We start from the raw sequence: 20,296 nt of genomic DNA on the forward strand, positions 1-20,296 counted from the left end.
ATTCCTTAGGGTTCTGCCATTTACAGTATAATTCACACCTAAATTTGATCCTCCAAAATGCATCACCTCACGTTTGTCCAGATTAAACTCCATCTGCCATTTCTGTGCCCAAGTCTCCAATTTATCTATATCCTGTTGTTATCCTCTGACAATCCCCAGCACTATCAGCAGCTCTACCAATCTTCATGTCATCTGCAAACTTACTCATCAGACCACCCACATTTTCCTCCAGATCATTCATATATACTGCAAACAGAGGTCCCAGCACTGATCCCTGCGGAACGCCACTAGCTACAGATCTCCATTCTGAACAACACCCTTCCACAGCTACTCCCTGCTTCTATAACCAAGCAAGCTCTGTATCCATCTAGCCAGCCCACCCCAAATCCCACGTGATTTAAGTTTTTGTACCAGTCTGTCATGTGGGACTTTGTCAATTGCCTTACTAAATTCCATATGAACTACATCCACAGCCCTTTTAGGTTAGGGTTAGGGCGGCATGGTAGCACAGTTGGGCGGCACGGTAGCACAGTGGTTAGCACTGCTGCTTCACAGCTCCAGGGATCTGGGTTCGATTCCCAGCTTGGGTCACTGTCTGTGTGGAGTTTGCACATTCTCCTCGTGTCTGCGTGGGTTTCCTCCGGGAGCTCCGGTTTCTTCCCACAGTCCAAAGATGTGCGGGTCAGGTTAATTGACCATGCTAAAAATTGCCCTTAGTGTCCTGAGATGCATAGGTTAGAGGGATTAGTTGGGAAAATATGTAGGGATATGGGAGTAGGGCCTGGGTGGGATTGTGGTCGGTGCAGACTCGATGGGCCGAATGGCCTCTTTCTGTACTGTAGGGTTTCTATGATCTTTCCTCATAAATTATCATTGTCACCGCTTCAAAAAAACTCAATCAAGTTGGTGAGACATGACCTTCTCGATACAAAACCATGCTGCCTGTCACTAATTCGTGCAATTTCATCCAAATATGCAAGATCTCTCGAGAAAGTGAGAGGGCATGGGATCCAAGAGGCTGTTGCCTTGTGGATCCAGAACTGGCTTGCCTGCAGAACGCAGAGAGTGGTTGTAGATGGGTCTTTTTCTGAATGGAGGTCGGTCACCAGTGCAGTGCCCCAGGGATCTGTTCTGGGACCCTTGCTGTTTGTCATCTTCATAAATGACCTGGATGAGGAAGTGGAAGGATGGGTTTGTAAGTTTGCCGACGACACGAAGGTTGGTGGTGTTGTGGATAGTTTGGAGGGATATCAGAAGCTGCAGCGTGACATAGATAGGATGCAAGACTGGGCGGAGAAGTGGCAGATGGACTTCAACCCGGATAAATGTGTAGTGGTCCATTTTGGCAGGTCAAATGGGATGAAGGAGTATAATATCAAGGGTAAGATTCTTAGCAGCGTCGAGGATCAGAAGGACCATGGAGTCCGGGTCCATAGGACTCTAAAATCGGCCTCGCAGGTAGTGGAGGTGGTTAAGAAGGCGTATGGTGTGCTGGCCTTCATCAATCGAGGGATTGAGTTTAGGAGTCGGGAGATAATGATGCAGCTATATAAGACCCTCGTCAGACCCCACTGTGCTCAGTTCTGGTCGCCTCATTACAGGAAGGATGTAGAAATTATTGTTTACCAAATATTAACGATAGAAGGTTGGTAGGAGGAGAGGTACTCAATACAATTAATGTTACCAGGGAGGCAGTGCTTGGTAGACTAACGGGACTGAAGGTGGACAATCCCCGGGCCCGGATGGAATGCATCCCAGGGTACTGAAAGAAATGTCAGAGGTAATAGCGGATGCGTTAGTGGTTATTTATCAAAATTCGTTGGATCCTGGGGTAGTGCCGGCCGATTGGAAAACGGCTAATGTTACACCGCTGTTTAAAAAAGGAAATAGACAAAAGGCGGGTAACTACAAGCTGGTTTGCTTAACATCTGTAGTTGGGAAAATGCTGGAATCCATCATTAAAGAAGAAATAGCAGGCCATCTGGATAAGAATGGTTCGATGAAGCAGATGCAGCATGGATTCATGAGGGGAAAGTTGTGCTTGATGAACTTGTTGGATTTTTATGAAGATGTGACTAGTGCGGTTGACGGAGGGGAACCGGTGGATGCGGTGTTTTTGGATTTCCAAAAGGCGTTTGATAAGGTGTCTCACAAAAGGTTGCTGAAGAAGATTGGGTCACACGGAGTTGGGGGTAGGGTATTAGCATGGATTGGGGATTGGCTATCCGACAGGAAGCAGAGAGTCGGAATAAATGGGTGCTTTTCTGGTTGGCAGATGGTAACTAGTGGCGTGCTGCAGGGATCGGTACTGGGGCCTCAACTATTTACCATTTATATAGACGATCTGGAGGAGGGGACTGAGTGTAGGGTAACAAAGTTTGCAGACGACTCAAAGATAAGTGGAAAAGTGAATCGTGTGGAGGGCGTAGGTCTGCAGAGAGATTTGGACAGGCTGAGTGAGTGGGCGAGGATATGGCAAATGGAGTATAACGTTAACAAATGCGAGGTTATTCACTTTGAAAGAAATCAGAGCAAATTGGATTATTATCTAAATGGAAAGGAATTACAACATGCTGCTGTGCAGAGGGACCTGGGGGTCCTTGTGCATGAGACGCAAAAACCCAGTCTGCAGGTGCAACAGGTGATCAAGAAGGCAAATGGGATTTTGGCCTATATCGCAAGGGGGATAGAATATAAAAGCAGAGGTGTCTTGCTGCATCTGTACAGGGCATTGGTGAGGCCGCAGCTGGAATATTGTGTGCAGTATTGGTCACCTTATTTGCGGAAGGATATATTGGCCTTGGAGGGAGTGCAGAGAAGGTTCACCAGGTTGATACCAGAGATGAGGGGTGTTGATTATGAGGAGAGACTGAGCAGATTGGGTTTGTATTCGTTGGAATTTAGAAGGCTGAGGGGGGATCTTATAGAGACCTATAAGATAATGAAGGGGCTGGATAGGGTAGAGGTGGAGAGATTCTTTCCACTTAGAAAGGAAGCTAGAACTAGAGGGCACAGCCTCAAAATAAAGGGGTGTCAGTTTAGGACAGAGTTGAGGAGGAACTTCTTCTCTCAGAGGGTGGTGAATCTCTGGAATTCTCTGTCCACTGAAGTGGTGGAGGCTACCTCGTTGAATATGTTTAAATCACGGATAGATAGATTCCTGATCAGTAAGGGAATTAGGGGTTATAGGGATCAGGCAGGTAAGTGGAACTGATCCACTTCAGATCAGCCATGATCTTATTGAATGGCGGGGCAGGCTCGAGGAGCTAGATGGCCTACTCCTGCTCCTATTTCTTATGTTCTTATGTTCTTATGAAAGGGTGCAGAGAAGATTTACAAGGATGTTGCCTGGATTGGGTGGCATGCCTTATGAGGATAGGTTGAGGGAGATCGGTCTTTTCTCTCTGGAGAGACGAAGGATGAGAGGTGACCTGATAGAGGTTTACAAGATGTTGAGAGGTATCGATCGGGTGGATTCTCAGAGGCTTTTTCCCAGGGCTGAAATGGCTGCTATGAGAGGACACAGGTTTAAGGTGCTGGGGAGTCGGTACAGAGGAGATGTCAGGGGTAAGTTTTTCACACAGAGGGTGGTGGGTGAGTGGAATCGGCCGCCATCAGTGGTGGTGGAGGCAAACTCGATAGGGTATTTTAAGAGACTTCTGGATGAGTACATGGGACTTAATAGGATTGTGGGTTATAGGTAAGTCTATTTATAAGCCTAGGTAGGTAGGGACATGACAGGCGCAACTTGTGGGCCGAAGGGCCTGTTTGTGCTGTAGTTTTTCTATGTTCTATATGTCCCTCAGTATCTTCTCCAAAAGCTTCCGCACCACAGATGTCAGGCTCACTGGCCTATAATTTCCTGGATTATCCCTGCTTCCTTTCTGAAACAAGGGAACAAGATTGGCTATTCTCCAATCCTCTGGAACCTCGCCTGTGGTCGAAGAGGATGTGAAGATATGTTAAGGCCCCAGTTATTTCTTCCCTTGCCTCCTGCAATAGCCTGGGATAGATTGCATCGGCCCCAGGGATAGAAATCATAGAATCATAGAAACCCTACAGCACAGAAAGAGGCCATTCGGCCCATCGAGTCTGCACCAACCACAATCCCACCCAGGCCCTACCCCCTTGTCCCTACATATTTTACCCACTAATCCCTCTAACCTACGCATCTCAGGACACTAAGGGGCAATTTTAGCATGGCCAATCAACCTAATCTGCCCATCTTTGGACTGTGGAAGGAAACCGGAGCACCCGGAGGAAACCCATGCAGACACGAGGAGAATGTGCAAACTCCACACAGACAGTGACCCAAGCCGGGAATCGAACCCAGGACCCTGGAGCTGTGAAGCAGCAGTACTAACCACTGTGCTACCGTGCTGCCCAGAATTTGTCTACCTTAATCAAATTTAGGATACCCAACACTTCCTGCTCTGATATAGACATTCTCTGGAGCGTTCACACACCCATCCCTGACCTCAGCATCTGCCATGTCCTTCTCCTTGGTGAATACCAATACAAGTACTCATTAAGGATCTTACCCACTTCCTGTGGCTCCACGCATAACTTCCCTCTGCTGTCCTTAAGTGGGTCTATGCTTTCTCTTGCTGCCATCTTTCTTCTAATATATGCACCAAAAGCCTTGGGATTTTGTCCAAAGATGTGCGGGTTAGGTTGATTGGCCATGCTAAAATTGCCCCCAAGTGTCCGTAGGTTAGAGGGATTAGTGGGTAAATATGTAGGGATATGGGGTAGGGCCTGAGTGGGATTGTGGTCGGTGCAGACTCGATGGGCCAAATGGCCTCTTTCTGCACTGTAGGGATTCTATGATTTCTATGATTCTCCTTGACCGTATTTGCTAAAGACATTTTATGGCCCCTTTTAGTCCTTTTAATTCCGCATTTAAATTCCTTCCTACTTTCTCTACACTCCTCAAGGGCTTTGTCAGTTTTTAGTTACCTCAACCTGTTGTAGGCTTGTTGTCATTTCAATTAAGCTTGCCATTTCCTGAATCCTGCCATTTCCTGAATCCTGCCATTTCTATCTTTCATTTTTGAGTGGACATGCATGTTCTGCACTTCAATCAACTGGCCTTTTAAAGCCTCCCACATGCCACACATGGATTTGCCCTCAAATAGCTGCTCCCAATCCACGTTCCCGGGTTCGTATCAAAATTAATGTATGACGATTCCAGTTTCTGTGGAACATTTTTTCCTCTCTCATTCCTCCAAAGCTGTAAATCTCTATCCGACATACAGCAGAGTGAGAATGGAGGGAGAGTATCTAACATTCACCCAATTCTTCTGAAGGTGTTGATTCAGGCTGATTGACAGATCCACGCTCCCGGCTTCCTGTCCAGGACATTCATCTGAAAATCTTCAAGCGGGCTGCCAGTCAGATAGATACGGTAAGAAGTCTTACAACACCAGGTTAAAGACCAGCAGGTTTATTTGGTAGCAAAAGCCACTAGCTTTCGAAGCGCTGCTCCTTCATCAGGTGAGTGGGATTGCAGTCTGAAAATAAACCTGTTGGTCTTTAACCTGGTGTTGTGAGACTTCTTACTGTGTTTATCCCAGTCCAATGCCGGCATCTCCACATCAGTCAGATAGATTGGTTACAGGGATGGTGCAGGAGGGACGGATTCAGATACCTGGACAATTGGGGCTCTTTCTGGGGTAGGTGGGACCTCTACCAACAGGATGGTCTGCACTTGAACCAGAGGGGAACCAATATCTTTTGGGGGGGGGGATTTGCTAATGCTCTTCGGGAGGGTTTAAACTAATTCAGCAGGGGGATGGGTACCTGAATTGTAGCTCCGGTGTACAGGAGGTTGAGAGTAGTGAGGTCATGGGTGAGGTTTCAGAGTCGCAGGAGTGTACTGGCAGGTAGGAAGGCGGTTTGAAGTGTGTATACTTCAACGCCAGGAGCATCCGGAATAAGGTGGGTGAGCTTGCAGCATGGGCTGGTACCTGGGATTTCGATGTTGTGGCCATCTCGGAGACATGGATAGAGCAGGGACAGGAATGGTTGTTGCAGGTTCCGGGATTTCAGTAAGTGCAGGGAAGGTGGTAAAAGAGGGGGAGGTGTTAAATTTGTGAAAAAGTTAAATTTGTGAAAAAAATCGGAGGTTTTGTTTTCAAAACAGGAAGTAGGCCCAGCAACAGCCTGGGAAGGTTTTGGAGGGTTTAAAAGCAGGCCGCACCTTTGAGCGGGCAGCAGAGTGAGCAGGGGGCAGAGTGAGAGCTGATGGGCCTTGTCTCAAAACGGGCTTCGGCGAGAACAGGCAGAGGCGAGAGTAGTTTTCGTTTTCTTTTTCAGAAAGTTTATTCCTGTATTTCCCCCAGAGTAAAAAAAAATGCCAGGCAAGATGTTGGAATGCTCCTCTTGCAGGATGTGGGAGATCAGGGAGACAGCACCTGCAAAAGATGCATCCAGCTGCAGCTGCTGGCACAGCGTGTTAGGGAACTGGAGAAGGAGCTTGATGACCTCCATCTAATTCAGGAGAATGAGAAGTATATAGGCAGTAGCTTTAGGGAGGTAATTAGACCGAAGCAGCAGAGCACAGGAAATTGGGTTACTGTAAGGAGAGGAAATGGCAGTGTGAAAGGACAGGGAGAGCAGGGTTCCCCTGTGGCCATACCCCTCCACAACAGGTACACTCAATTGGATACTGTTGTGGGAGATGCTTTACCTGGGACAAGCTGCGACAGCCGTAACTCTGATACTGAGTCTGGTTCTACAGCGCAAAAGGGTGGGATGAAGAAGAGGAGAGCAGTAGTGATAGGGGACTCGATGGTCAGAGGTACGGACAGGAGGTTCTGTGGTCGGGACAGAGACTCCCGCATGGTTTGTTGCCTCCCAGATGCCAAGGTCAGCGATGTCTCTGATTGCGTGCACAGCGTTCTAAAGTGGGAAGGTGATCAGCCAGATGTCGTGGTACATGTCGGTACCAATGACGTGGGAAGGAAGTGTGAGGAGGTCCTAAAGAGTGAGGACAAAGAGCTTGGAAGGAAGTTAAAAAGCAGGACCCCGAGGGTAGTAATCTCAGGATTGCTACCTGAGCCACATGCCAGTGAGGGCAGGAGTAGGATGCTTGGGCGGATGAACACGTGGCTGAGGAACTGGTGCAGGGGGCAGGGTTTCCGATTCTTGGATCATTGGGATCTCTTCTGGGGCAGGTGGGACCTGTACAAGAGAGACGGGTTACACCTGAACTACAAGGGGACCAATATACTTGCAGGGAGATTTGCGAGTGTTATTGGGGAGGGTTTAAACTAGATTTGCAGGGGGATGGGAACCAGAGTGCCAGAGCAGATAGTGCAGCAGGGGTAAAAAGACAGGTTAGTTCAAGCAAAATCACAAATGGAAGGGGAGAGTGTGGTGGAAATAATCTTTTGAGTTGTGTCTATTTCAATGCCAGGAGTATTGTGGGGAAGGCAGATGAGCTGAATGCGTGGATAGACACATGGAAATATGACATTATAGCCATTAGTGAAACTTGGCTACAGGAGGGGCAGGACTGGCAGCTCAATGTTCCAGGGTTCCAATGTTTCAGGCGGGATAGAGGCAGAGAGATAAAAGGTGGGGGGGTGGCATTGTTGGTCAGGGAAAATGTTACAGCGGTACTCAGGCACGATAGATTAGGGAGCTTGTCTACAGAGGCCCTATGGGTTTAGATGGGGTAGAGTTTGTAAAATGTGTTCAGGAGAATTTTCTACATCAGTATATAGAGGTGCCAACTAGAGAGGATGCGATATTGGATCTCCTATTGGGAAATGAATTGGGGCAGGTGATGGATGTGAGTGTGAGGGAACACTTTGGATCCAGTGATCATAATGCCATTAGTTTCAACCATCATGGATAAGGATAGATCTGGTCCTCGGGTTGAAGTTCTGAACTGGAAAAAGGCCAAATTTGATGAAATGAGAAGGGATCTGGGAAGTGTGGATTGGCACGGGCTGTTCTCTGGTAAGGATGTAAATGGAAAGTGGGAGGCCTTCAAAGGAGAAATTTTGAGAGTGCAGAGTTTGTATGTTCCTGTCAGGATTAAAGGCAAAGTAAATAGGAATAAGGAACCTTGGTTCTCGAGGGAGATTGTAACACTGATTAAGAGGAAGAGAGAGTTGTATGAAATGTACAGGCAGCAAGGAACAGATCGGATGCTCGAGGAGTATAAAAAGTGCAAGAAGCTACTTAAGAGGGAAATCAGGAGGGATAAAAGAAGACATGAAATTGCTTTGACAGACAGACTGAAGGAAAATCCAAAGAGCTTCTATAGGTATGTTAGGAGCAAAAGGATAGTGAGGGATAAAATTGGTCCTCTTGAAGACCAGAGTGGTTGACTGTGTATGGAACCAAAAGAGATGGGGGAGATTCTAAATGGTTTTTGGGCATCCGTATTTACTGAGGAAACGGGCATGGAGTCTACAGAAATAGGGCAAACAGGTAGGGAGGTCATGGAACCTTTACAGATTAAAGGGGAGGAGGTGCTCGCTGTCTTGAGGCAAATCAGAGTGGATAAATCCCCAGGACCGGACAGGGTATTCCCACGGACCTTGAGGGAAGCTAGTGTTGAACTTGCAGTGGCCCTGGCAGACATATTTAAAATGTCAGTATTCATGGGGGAGGTGCAGGATGATTGGAGGGTGGCTCATATTGTTCCGTTGTTTAAAAAAGGTTCCAAAAGAAATCCGGGAAATTATAGGCCAGTAAGTTTGACGTCGGTGGTGGGCAAGTTATTGGAAGGTGTGATAAGGGATAGGATCTACAAATATTTGGATAGACAGGGACTTATTAGGGAGAGTCAACATGGCTTTGTGCGTGGTAGGTCATGTTTGACCAATCTATTAGAGTTTTTCGAGGAGGTTACCAGGAAAGTGGATGAAGGGAAGGCGGTGGATGTTGTCTACCTGGATTTCAGCAAGGCCTTTGACAAGGTCCCTCATGGGAGGTTAGTTAGGAAGGTTCAGTCGCTAGGTATACATGGGGAGGTAGTAAATTGGATTAGACACTGGCTCAATGGAAGAAGCCAGAGAGTGGTTGTGGAGGATTGCTTCTCTGAGTGGAGGCCTGTGACTAGTGGTGTGCCGCAGGGATCAGTGTTGGGTCCATTGTTGTTTGTCATCTATATCAATGATCTGGATGATAATGTGGTCAATTGGATCAGCAAGTTTGCTGATGATACAAAGATTGGAGGTGTAGTGGACAGTGAGGAAGGTTTTCAACGCTTGCAGAGGGATTTGGACTAACTAGAAAAATGGGCTGGAAAATGGCAAATGGAATTTAACGCAGACAAGTGTGAGATATTGCACTTTGGAATGACAAACCAAAGTAGAACCTACAGGGTAAATGGTAGGACTCTGAAGAGTGCAGTTGAACAGAGGGATCTGGGAATACAGGTACAGAATTCCCTAAAAGTGACGTCACAGGTGGGGTTGTTCTCCTTGGAAAGACGGAGAATGAGGGGAGATCTAATAGAGGTATACAAGATTATGAAGGGTATAGATAGGGTGAACAGTGGGAAGCTTTTTCCCAGGTCGGAGGTGACGATCACGAGGGGTCACGGGCTCAAGCTGAGAGGGGCGAAGTATAACTCAGACATCAGAGGGACGTTTTTTACACAGAGGGTGGTGGGGGCCTGGAATGCGCTGCCAAGTAGGGTGGTGGAGGCAGGCACGCTGACATCGTTTAAGACTTACCTGGATAGTCACATGAGCAGCCTGGGAATGGAGGGATACAAACGATTGGTCCAGTTGGACCAAGGAGCGGCACAGGCTTGGAGGGCCGAAGGGCCTGTTTCCTGTGCTGTACTGTTCTTTGTTCTTTGTTCTTTGATAGGGTCGTAAAGAGTGCCTTTGGTACATTGGCCTTTATAAATCGGAGTATAGAGTATAAAAGTTGGAGTGTTATGGTAAGGTTATATAATGTGGAGATGCCGGCGTTATATAAGGCATTGGTGAGGCCGAATTTGGAGTATTGTGTACAGTTTTGGTCACCTAGTTACAGGAAGGATGTAAATAAGATTGAAAGAGTGCAGAGAAGGTTCACAAGGATGTTGCCGGGACTTGAGAAGCTGAGTTACAGAGAGAGATTGAATAGGTTGTGACTTTGTTCCCTGGAGCGTAGAAGATTGAGGGGAGATTTGATAGAGGTGTATAAAATTTTGATGGGTATAGATAGAGTGAATGCAAGCAGGCTTTTTCCGCTGAGGCTAGGGGAGAAAAAAACCAGAGGGCATGGATTAAGGGTGAAAGGAGAAAAGTTTAAAGGGAATATTAGAACATAGAACATAGAACATAGAACATTACAGCGCAGAACAGGCCCTTCGGCCCACGATGTTGCACCGACCAGTTAAAAAAAAAACTGTGACCCTCCAACCTAAACCAATTTCTTTTCGTCCATGAACCTATCTACGGATCTCTTAAACGCCCCCAAACTAGGCGCATTTACTACTGATGCTGGCAGGGCATTCCAATCCCTCACCACCCTCTGGGTAAAGAACCTACCCCTGACATCGGTTCTATAACTACCCCCCCTCAATTTAAAGCCATGCCCCCTCGTGCTGGATTTCTCCATCAGAGGAAAAAGGCTATCACTATCCACCCTATCTAAACCTCTAATCATCTTATATGTTTCAATAAGATCCCCTCTTAGCCGCCGCCTTTCCAGCGAAAACAATCCCAAATCCCTCAGCCTCTCCTCATAGGATCTCCCCTCCATACCAGGCAACATCCTGGTAAACCTCCTCTGCACCCTCTCCAAAGCCTCCACATCCTTCCTGTAATGTGGGGACCAGAACTGCACACAGTACTCCAAGTGCGGCCGCACCAGAGTTGTGTACAGTTGCAACATAACGCTACGACTCCTAAATTCAATCCCCCTACCAATAAACGCCAAGACACCATATGCCTTCTTAACAACCTTATCTACTTGATTCCCAACTTTCAGGGATCTATGCACACATACACCTAGATCCCTCTGCTCCTCCACACTATTCAAAGTCCTCCCGTTAGCCCTATACTCAACACATCTGTTATTCCTACCAAAGTGAATTACCTCACACTTCTCCGCATTAAACTCCATCCGCCACCTCTCGGCCCAACTTTGCAACCTGTCTAAGTCTTCCTGCAAACTACGACACCCTTCCTCACTGTCTACCACACCACCGACTTTGGTGTCATCAGCAAATTTGCTAATCCACCCAACTATACCCTCATCCAGATCATTAATAAATATTACAAACAGCAGTGGCCCCAAAACAGATCCCTGAGGTACACCACTTGTAACCGCACTCCATGATGAATATTTACTATCAACCACCACCCTCTGTTTCCTATCCGCTAGCCAATTCCTGATCCAATTTCCTAGATCACCCCCAATCCCATACATCTGCATTTTCTGCAGAAGCCTACCATGGTGAACCTTATCAAACGCCTTACTAAAATCCATATATACCACGTCCACTGCCTTGCCCCCATCCACCTCCTTGGTCACTTTCTCAAAAAACTCAATAAGGTTAGTAAGGCACGACCTACCTGCCACAAAACCATGCTGACTATCACCTATCAATTCATTACTCTCCAAATAACTATAAATCCTATCCCTTATAATTTTTTCCAACATCTTGCCGACAACAGAAGTGAGACTCACCGGTCTATAATTAGGGGGGGCTTCTTCACGCAGAGAGTGGTGGGAGTGTGGAATGAGCTGCCGGATAAAGTGGTAAATGCTTTTAACATTTAAGAAAAACTTGGACGGGTTCATGGATGAGAGGGGTGTGGAGGGATATGGTCCAAGTGCAGGTCAGCGGGACTAGGCAAAAAATCGTTCGGCACAGACAAGAAGGGCCAAAAGGCCTGTTTCTGAGCTGTAATTTTCGATGGTTCTATGGTGTGGCATTGTTAGTCAAGGACAGCATTACGGTGGCAGAAAGGACATTTGACGAGGACTCGTCGACTGAGGTAGTTTGGGCTGAGGTTAGAAAGAGGAAAGGAGAGGCCACCCTGTTGGGAGTTTTTTATAGACCTCCAAAAAGGTCCAGAGATGCAGAGGAAAAGGTTGCAAAGATGATTCTGGATAGGAACGAAAGTAACAGGGTAGTTGTACTGGGGGACTTTAACTTTACAAATATTGACTGGAAAAGCTATAGTTCGAGTACTTTAGAGGGGTCGGTTTTTGTCCAATGTGTGCAGGAAGGCTTCCTGATGCAGTATGGAGATAGAACAACAAGAGGGGAGGCCACATTGGATTTGGTACTGGGTAATGAACCAGGCCACGTCTTAGATTTGGAGGTAGGTGAGCACTTTGGTGACAGTGACCACAAATCGATTACGTTTACCTTAGCAATGGAAAAGGACAGGTATATACCAAAGGGCAAGAGTTATAGCTGGGGGAAAGGAAATTATGATGCGATTAGGCGAGATTTAGCTGGCGTAGGTTGGGGAAGGAACCTGCAGGGGATGGGCACAATTGTAATGTGGAACTTGTTCAAGGAACCGCTACTACACGTCCTTAATAAATATGTACCTGTCAGGCAGGGAGGAAGCAGACGTGTGAGGGAACCGTGGATGTTGTCTATATGGACTTTAGTAAAGCGTTTGACAAAGTCCCTCATGGTAGGCTAGTGAAAAAGGTTGGATCTCATGGGATAAAGGGGGAGGTGGCTAGATGGGTGGAGAACTGGCTTGGTCATAGAAGACAGAGGGTGGTAGTGGAAGGGTCTTTTTCCGGCTGGAGGCCTGTGACTAGTGGTGTACCGCAGGGCTCTGTATTGGGACCTCTGCTGTTTGTGATTTATATAAATGATCTGGAAGAAGGAGTAACTGGGGTGATCAGTAAGTTTGCGGACGACACAAAACTGGCAGGACTTGCAGATAGTGAGGAACATTGTCAGAGGCTACAGAAGGATATAGATAGGCTGGAAATTTGGGCAAGGAAATGGCAGATGGAGTTCAATCCTGATAAATGCGAAGTGATGCATTTTGGTAGAAATAATGTAGGGAGGAGCTACACGATAAATGGAAGAACCATAAAGGGTGTAGAGACGCAGAGGGACCTGGGTGTGCAAGTCCACAGATCTTTGAAGGTGACGTCACAGGTGGAGAAGGTGGTGAAGAAGGCATATGGCATGCTTGCCTTTATAGGACGGGGCATAGAGTATAAAAGTTGGGGTCTGATGTTGCAGATGTATAGAACGTTGGTTCGGCCGCATTTGGAATACTGCGTCCAGTTCTGGTCGCCACACTACCAGAAGGACGTGGAGGCTTTGGAGAGAGTACAGAGGAGGTTTACCAGGATGTTGCCTGGTATGGAGCGGCTTGGTTATGAGGAGAGATTGGGGAAACTGGGGTTGTTCTCCATGGAAAGACGGAGGATGAGGGGAGACTTAATAGAGGTGTATAAAATTATGAAAGGCGTAGATAGGGTGAACGGTGGGAAGCTTTTCCCCGGGTCGGTGGTGACGTTCACGAGGGGTCATAGGTTCAAGGTGAAGGGGGGAGGTTTAACACAGATATCAGAAGGACATATTTTACACAGAGGGTCGTGGGGGCCTGGAATGTGTTGCCGGGCAAGTTGGTGGAGGCGGACACACTGGGAACGTTTAAGACTTATCTAGACAGCTATATGAACGGAGTGGGAATGGAGGGATACAAAAGAGTGGTCTAGTTTGGACCAGGGAGCGGCGCGGGCTAATTGTTCCTTGTTTCTCGTTTCAAGGCTTCATTCTATGATCATCTTGCTGGTGCCAGTACAGAGCGAGACTGCGGATAGTTGGGAACCTGTCTCGGGGGCAGGGAATTCATATGGTGTTCGTGGAAGTCGAAATTAATAGGGCTGGGAAGCATTTTCCGATCAGGGCCAGTGTGATCTCCTGGACTCGTTTCGATCGCCTCAGGGGGTCGGGAGGAATTTCCCAGATTTGTTTTCCCCATATTGGCCCTGGGGTTTTCACTCTGGGTTTTCGCCTCTCCCTGGAGATCACATGGTCTGGAATGGGGGGGTTGGGGGTGAGTTCATAGGTTGTGATGAACAAAGCATCGTAGCTGTGAGGGACAGCTCGGTGGATAGGATATTAGTATGTAGATAGGCTGGAAAATTGGGCGGGGATCCTGGATTCAGGATTCAATCCTGGACCGGGGAGTGGCGCGGGCTTGGAGGGCCGAAGGGCCTGTTCCTGTGCTGTATTGTTCTTTGTTCTTTTGTTCTTTGAACCGTGATTTGCGAAGGAGGTTGAATCTCTTGTGAAGAGGAAGAAGGAGACTTATGTTCAGATGAGACGTGAAGGCTCAGTTAGGGCGCTTGAGAGTTACAAGTTAGCCAGGAAGGACCTAAAGAAAGAGTTAAGAAGAGCCAGGAGGGGACATGAGAAGTCTTTGGCGGGTAGAATCAAGGAAAATCCTCAAGCTTTCTATAGGTCAGGAGTAAAAGAATGACTAGGTAAGATTAGGGCCAGTCAAGGACAGTAGTGGGAAGTTGTGCGTGGAGTCTGAAGAGATAGGAGAGGCACTAAATGAATATTTTTCATCGGTATTCACACTGGGGAGGGACAGTGTTGTCGAGGGGAGTACTGAGATGCAGGCTGTTGGACTGGATGGGATTGATGTTCATAAGGAGGAGGTGTTAGCAATTCTGGAAAGGGTAAAAATAGATAAGTCCCCTGGGCCGGATGGGATTTATCCTAGGATTCTCTGGGAGGCTAGAGAGGAGATTGCAGAGCCTTTGGCTTTGATCTTTGTGTCGTCATTGTCTACAGGAACAGTGCCAGAAGACTGGAGGATAGCAAATGTTGTCCCCTTGTTCAAGAAGGGGAGTAGGGACAACCCTGGTAATTATAGACCGGTGAGCCTTCTGTTGTGGGCAAAGTATTGGAAAGGATGATAAGAGATAGGGTTTATAATCACCTGGAAAGGAATAATTTGATTAGGGATAGTCAGCACGGTTTTGTGAAAGGTAGGTCGTGCCTCACAAACCTTATTGAGTTCTTTGAGAAGGTGACCAAAGAGGTGGATGAGGGTAAAGCGGTTGACGTGGTGTATATGGATTTCAGCAAAGCGTTTGATAAGGTTCCCCATGGTAAGCTTTTGCCGAAAATACGGACACATGGGATTGAGGGTGATTTAGTGGTTTGGATCAGGAATTGGCTAGCTGTAAAAAAACAAAGGGTGGTGGTTGATGGGAAATATTCATCCTGGAGTTCAGTTACGAGTGGTGTACCGCAAGGATCTGTTTTGGGGCCACTGCTGTTTGTCATTTTTATTCATGACCTGGATGAGGGCGTGGAAGGATGGATTAGTAAATTTGCGGATGACACTAAAATCGGTGGAGTTGTAGACAAAGCGGAGGGAAGTGGCAGGTCACAGAGGGACATAGATAAGCTGCAGAGCTGGGCTGAGAGGTGGCAAATGGAGTTTAATGCGGAAAAGTGTGAGGTGATTCACTTTGGAAGGAGTAACAGGAGTACAGAGTACTGGGCTAATGGTAAGATACTTGGTAGTGTGGATGAACAGAGGGATCTGGGTGTCCATGTGCATAGATCCCTGAAAGTTGGCACCCAGGTTGATAGGGTTGTTACGAAGGCGTACAGTGTGTTATCTTTTATTGGGAGAGGGATTGAGTTTCGGAGCCAGGAGGTCATGTTGCAACTGTACAAAACTCTGGTGCGGCCGCATATGGAGTATTGCGTACAGTTCTGGTCGCCACATTATAGGAAAGATGTGGAAGTGTTGGAAAGGGTGCAGAGGAGATTTACCAGGATGTTGTCTGGTATGGTGGGAAAAGCGTATGAGGAAAGGCTGAGGGGCTTGAGGTTGTTTTCGTTAGAGAGAAGAAGGTTAAGAGGTGACTTAATAGAGGCATACAAGATGATCAGAGGATTAGATAGGGTGGATAGTGAGAGCCTTTTTCCTCGGATGGTGATGGCTAGCAGGAGGGGACATAGCTTTAAATTGAGGGGTGATAGATAGAGGACAGATGTCAGAGGTAGATTCTTTACTCAGAGAGTAGTAAGGGCGTGGAATGCCCTGCCTGCAGCAGTAGTGGACTCGTCAACATTAAGAGCATTCAAATGATTATTGGATAAACATATGGATGATATTGGAATAGTGTAGATTAGAGAGGCTTTAGATTGGTTTCACTGGTCGGCGCAACATCGAGGGCCGAAGGGCCTGTACTGCGCTGTAATGTTCTATGTTCTGGATATCCATATTACTGGATTAAAAATGTGTATAATACACAGCCTAGATTCAGTTCCTTTCCCTGCAGTTGCTGCAAGTCACCGATTTCCCCCGGAATGAGAACAGCAATGGAAAGGGGGAAACGTTGCTTTTCTCCCAGATGTTGCTCAGAGGAGGAAGGTTCCGTCTGAAGCTCATTGGTCAACGTCCGCATTGGACGTCACTATGGAGCCTGGCCTGTCTCAGCCAATAGGAATCACTCTGCTCTGCGGTGACGTCACTTGGTTCCAATGTGCAGGCCCGGCACGGAGAAACGGTTGCCCCGTCCTGCTCCTGACCCCCTCATCCACATTGAGCCAAGGTTTCCAGGCAACCGGCTGCCAGCTCCGGCCAAAGTGAGAGGCTAATCGGTGACCCCCCCCACCGGCCGAAGGACTGCGCATGTCCAAGGGAATGGTGAGGCTGCGCATGGGCAGCGGAGTGCCCACCTCCTGACAGGTGTCGACTATGGGAAGAGTTGGAGGACCGGAAGGATGCTGGTCCTCCAGCCAGAGCTCCAGATTGTCTGAATGCGGAAGCTGGACATTGAGGTTGTTGAGCTGCTCCTCTCTGAATGAAGATTGTGCTTCACACAGACTAAAACGTCCTCCTGTCTCCAACATCTGTGAGTGAAACACTTTCCTTTCTCCCTCTTTCCATTGCTTTTCTCATTCTGGGGGGGGAAATTGTTGACTTGCAGCAACTGAAGGGAAAGGAAGTGAATCCAGGGAGGTTGCAGACTCTGGAAAGATTGGCCCAGCTCTCTCTGTCTCTTAAAGACATTGACATCATTTGGTCCCTCAGCTTGACTCATTTATTTGTCTGGGGCTAAAAGGATTGTCTCTTTCCTAATGTTCACAATTAAAGGGCTGGTTTCCTCTGGTATTTAAGGGTGTAGTAAATTACTATCAGACAGAGATATGTCTATTGTTGTTATGTGATACTCATTCGATATTTATGGTTCTGTTGCACAGTAATATTGTACTGCAGTTATGTTTTTTATTTTCAGTCATTTCTTCCCTCAGTGTGTTAGTCTCTGGATTTCTCTTCCACAGGGACCATTCTGAATGACGTGCTGGTCAGGTGCATTGGCCATGCTAAATTCTCCCTCAGTGTACACAATTAGGCACCAGAGTGTGGTGAATAGGGGATTTTCACTAACTCCATTGCAGTGTTAATGTAAGCCTACTTGTGACACTAATAACGGGGTCCAAAGGACTCTAAAATCGGCCCCGCAGGTGGAGGAGGTGGTTAAGAAGGCGTACGGTGTGCTGGCCTTTATCAATCAAGGGATTGAGTTTAGGAGTCCGGGGATAATGATGCAGCTATATAAGACCCTCGTCAGACCCCACTTGGAGTACTGTGCTCAGTTCTGGTCACCTCATTACAGGAAGGATGTGGAAAAGATTGAAAGGGTGCAGAGGAGATTTACAAGGATGTTGCCTGGATTGAGTGGCATGCCTTATGAGGATAGGCTGAGGGAGCTCGGTCTTTTCTCCTTGGAGAGACGTAGGATGAGAGGAGACCTAATCGAGGTATATAAGATGTTGAGAGGCATAGATCGGGTGGACTCTCAGAGGCTTTTTCCCAGGGTGGAATTGGCTGCTACGAGAGGACACAGGTTTAAGGTGCTGGAGGGTAGGTACAGGGGAAATGTTAGGGGGAAGTTTTTCACACAGAGGGTGGTGGGCGAGTGGAATCGACTGCCGTCAGTGGTGGTGGAGGCAAACTCAATAGGGTATTTTAAGAGACTCCTGGATGAGTACATGGGGCTGAATAGGATGGAGGGTTATCGGTAGGCCTCGAAGGTAAAGATATGTTCGGCACAACTTGTGGGGCCGAAGGGCCTGTTTTGTGCTGTAGCTTTCCATGTTTCTATAAATAAGCTTTAAAGCAGTGGAGGCTGACAATCATTGAATATGTTCATGGATTAGTTCGGCAGGTTTTTGATTGAGGGAGTGAAGAGTTGTGGGGAACAGGTGGGAAAATGGAGTGAAAGCTAAAATGAGTGGGATTTCCTCGTTCAAGGATGTGCTGTAGATTTGAAATTCCCGACCCCAGAGGACTGTGGAACCTCAGTCATATGTTTTCAAGACAGAGATTGATGGATTTCTAGATGTTGAGGAGATCGAGGGGAATGAGGGACAGTGTGAAAAATGATGCTGAGGTAGATTGGCCAATGATCTCCTTGATGCTTGAGCAGCTTGATGGGCTGAATGGCCAACAGAACCTCCTATTTCTTGTGATTTTTGTGCCCTGGACAGGAAGTGATGAGCATGGAGTTGTCAATCAACATGAATCAGCGCCTTCAAGAGAATTGTCAGGGTGAACATTCGGTACAGCAAAGTGAAAAGGGAGTGTGTGTGGGATGGAAATTCACAGCTTTTGGGGAATGAGAGTGGAAAGAATGTTCCATAGAAACTATAATTGTCTGTTTTTGAATTTCTATCCTGTACTGACAGTGATTTTTTTTGTAAACTCCTTCTACAGGATATCAGAAGAGGAGGAATTACAGACAGAAATCTCAAATGTCACGTTAAGCTCTGACAGACTCAGTCGATTCCTCGGGTCCTGAATGTCATCGGCCTTTGAATCTGGAAGGAGAAATGTTTCTCTGTCTGCTTCAAAAGTTTTGAAACATCAGTGTAACTGGAAAATTATCAAGACAGACACACACCCAAGTGACAGCGTTCCAGTGCACTGACGAATTGTCACCACTTACAAGCTTGAATAAATATCATATTCACAGCAGGGGGAGATCGTACACTTGTGTGTGGTCAAGGCTTTGACTGATTGTCCAGTCCTGGAGAGACAGAAGAAGACCCAAAACATAGAGAAACCATCGAAATGTGGGGACTGTGGGAAGGAATACAGATTCCCATCTTGCTGGAAGCTCATAGAACCATAGAAAATCACAGCTCAGAAACAGGCCTTTTGGCCCTTCTTGTCTGTGCCGAACCATTTATTTGCCCAGTCCCACTGACCTACACTTGGACCATATCCCTCCAGACCCCTCTCATCCATGAACCCGTCCAAGTTTTTCTTAAATGTTAAAAGCATTTACCACTTTATCCGGTAGCTCATTCCACACTCCCACCACTCTCATCGACGAATTCACACTGGGGAGAGGCCGTTTACCTGCTCTCAGTGTGGGAAAGGATTCACTCAGTTATCTAACCTCAAGTCACACCAGCGAGTTCAGACTGGGGAGAGGCCGTTCATCTGCTCTCTGTGTGGAAAGGGATTCACGCAGTTATCCCAGCTGCAGTTACATCAGCAAGTTCATACTGGGGGCAGGCTACTCATCTGTTCTGTGTGGGAAAGAATTCGGATATTCATCCACCTTGCAGAGACACCAGCAACTCCACACCGGGAACAAGCCATTCACCTGCTCTCATTGTGGGAAGGGATTCACGCGTTCATGCACTCTGCAGAAACACCAGCAAGTTCTCACTGGGGAGAAGCCATTCACCTGCTCTGAGTGAGAAGGGATTCAGACATCAATCCACTCTGCATTCACACCAGCGAGTTCACACCAAGGAGAGGCCATTCACCTGCTCCGAGTCGGAGAAGGCATCTACAAAAACACCAGAGAGGCTGTTCACCTGCTCCCAGTGTGGGAACAGATTTTGGAGCTCATCAACCTGCTGAGATACCAACAAGTTGACAAGTGATTACAGGGACAGTTATTGTTTCTATTCTCAATTACATCCAGGACTACATTTTGTTCATTCTCCCAATGGAAATTTTATCTTTTTGCTGGACTGGCCGCTCCCACAACATTCCACAAGTGGCCTGATGCTCTTTGAGCCTTGTTGCGAATATCTGGTTTCAAAGTTCACAAGGATTACAGAATGAAAGTGTTTAGAAGTTGGAAGACATTTTGCTCCCATTTGCAGCCCTCAAAGCATGCCACATTGCCATGAAGATGGGCTGTGGTGGTTACATTCTTCTTTTGTTTAATTTATCTGGGTCTTTCTCACTGAAGAAAAGTATCTAAATATGAGCGGCAAGTTGTCGGAAGTGGGCTGGGAAACTATATTAAAAGGTATGATGAGAGCCAGGCAATAGCTAATAATTAAATA

General features: G+C 47.1%; 1 protein-coding gene across 1 annotated transcript in view; it reads left to right on the forward strand.

The window, feature by feature from the left end:
• Window positions 1–19,595, forward strand: part of LOC144481668 (uncharacterized) — a 28,326-nt gene extending 8,731 nt beyond the window's left edge. Inside the window, exon 2 of the mRNA XM_078200798.1 lies at window positions 18,702–19,595. Coding sequence (XP_078056924.1) covers window positions 18,702–18,758 — 57 coding nt within the window. The 3' untranslated portion in view covers window positions 18,759–19,595. The remainder of the gene's footprint in view (window positions 1–18,701) is intronic.
• The last annotated feature ends 701 nt before the right edge of the window (window positions 19,596–20,296 follow it).

This window comes from Mustelus asterias, chromosome 31 (assembly GCF_964213995.1).
Source record: "Mustelus asterias chromosome 31, sMusAst1.hap1.1, whole genome shotgun sequence".
NCBI lineage: Eukaryota > Metazoa > Chordata > Chondrichthyes > Carcharhiniformes > Triakidae > Mustelus > Mustelus asterias.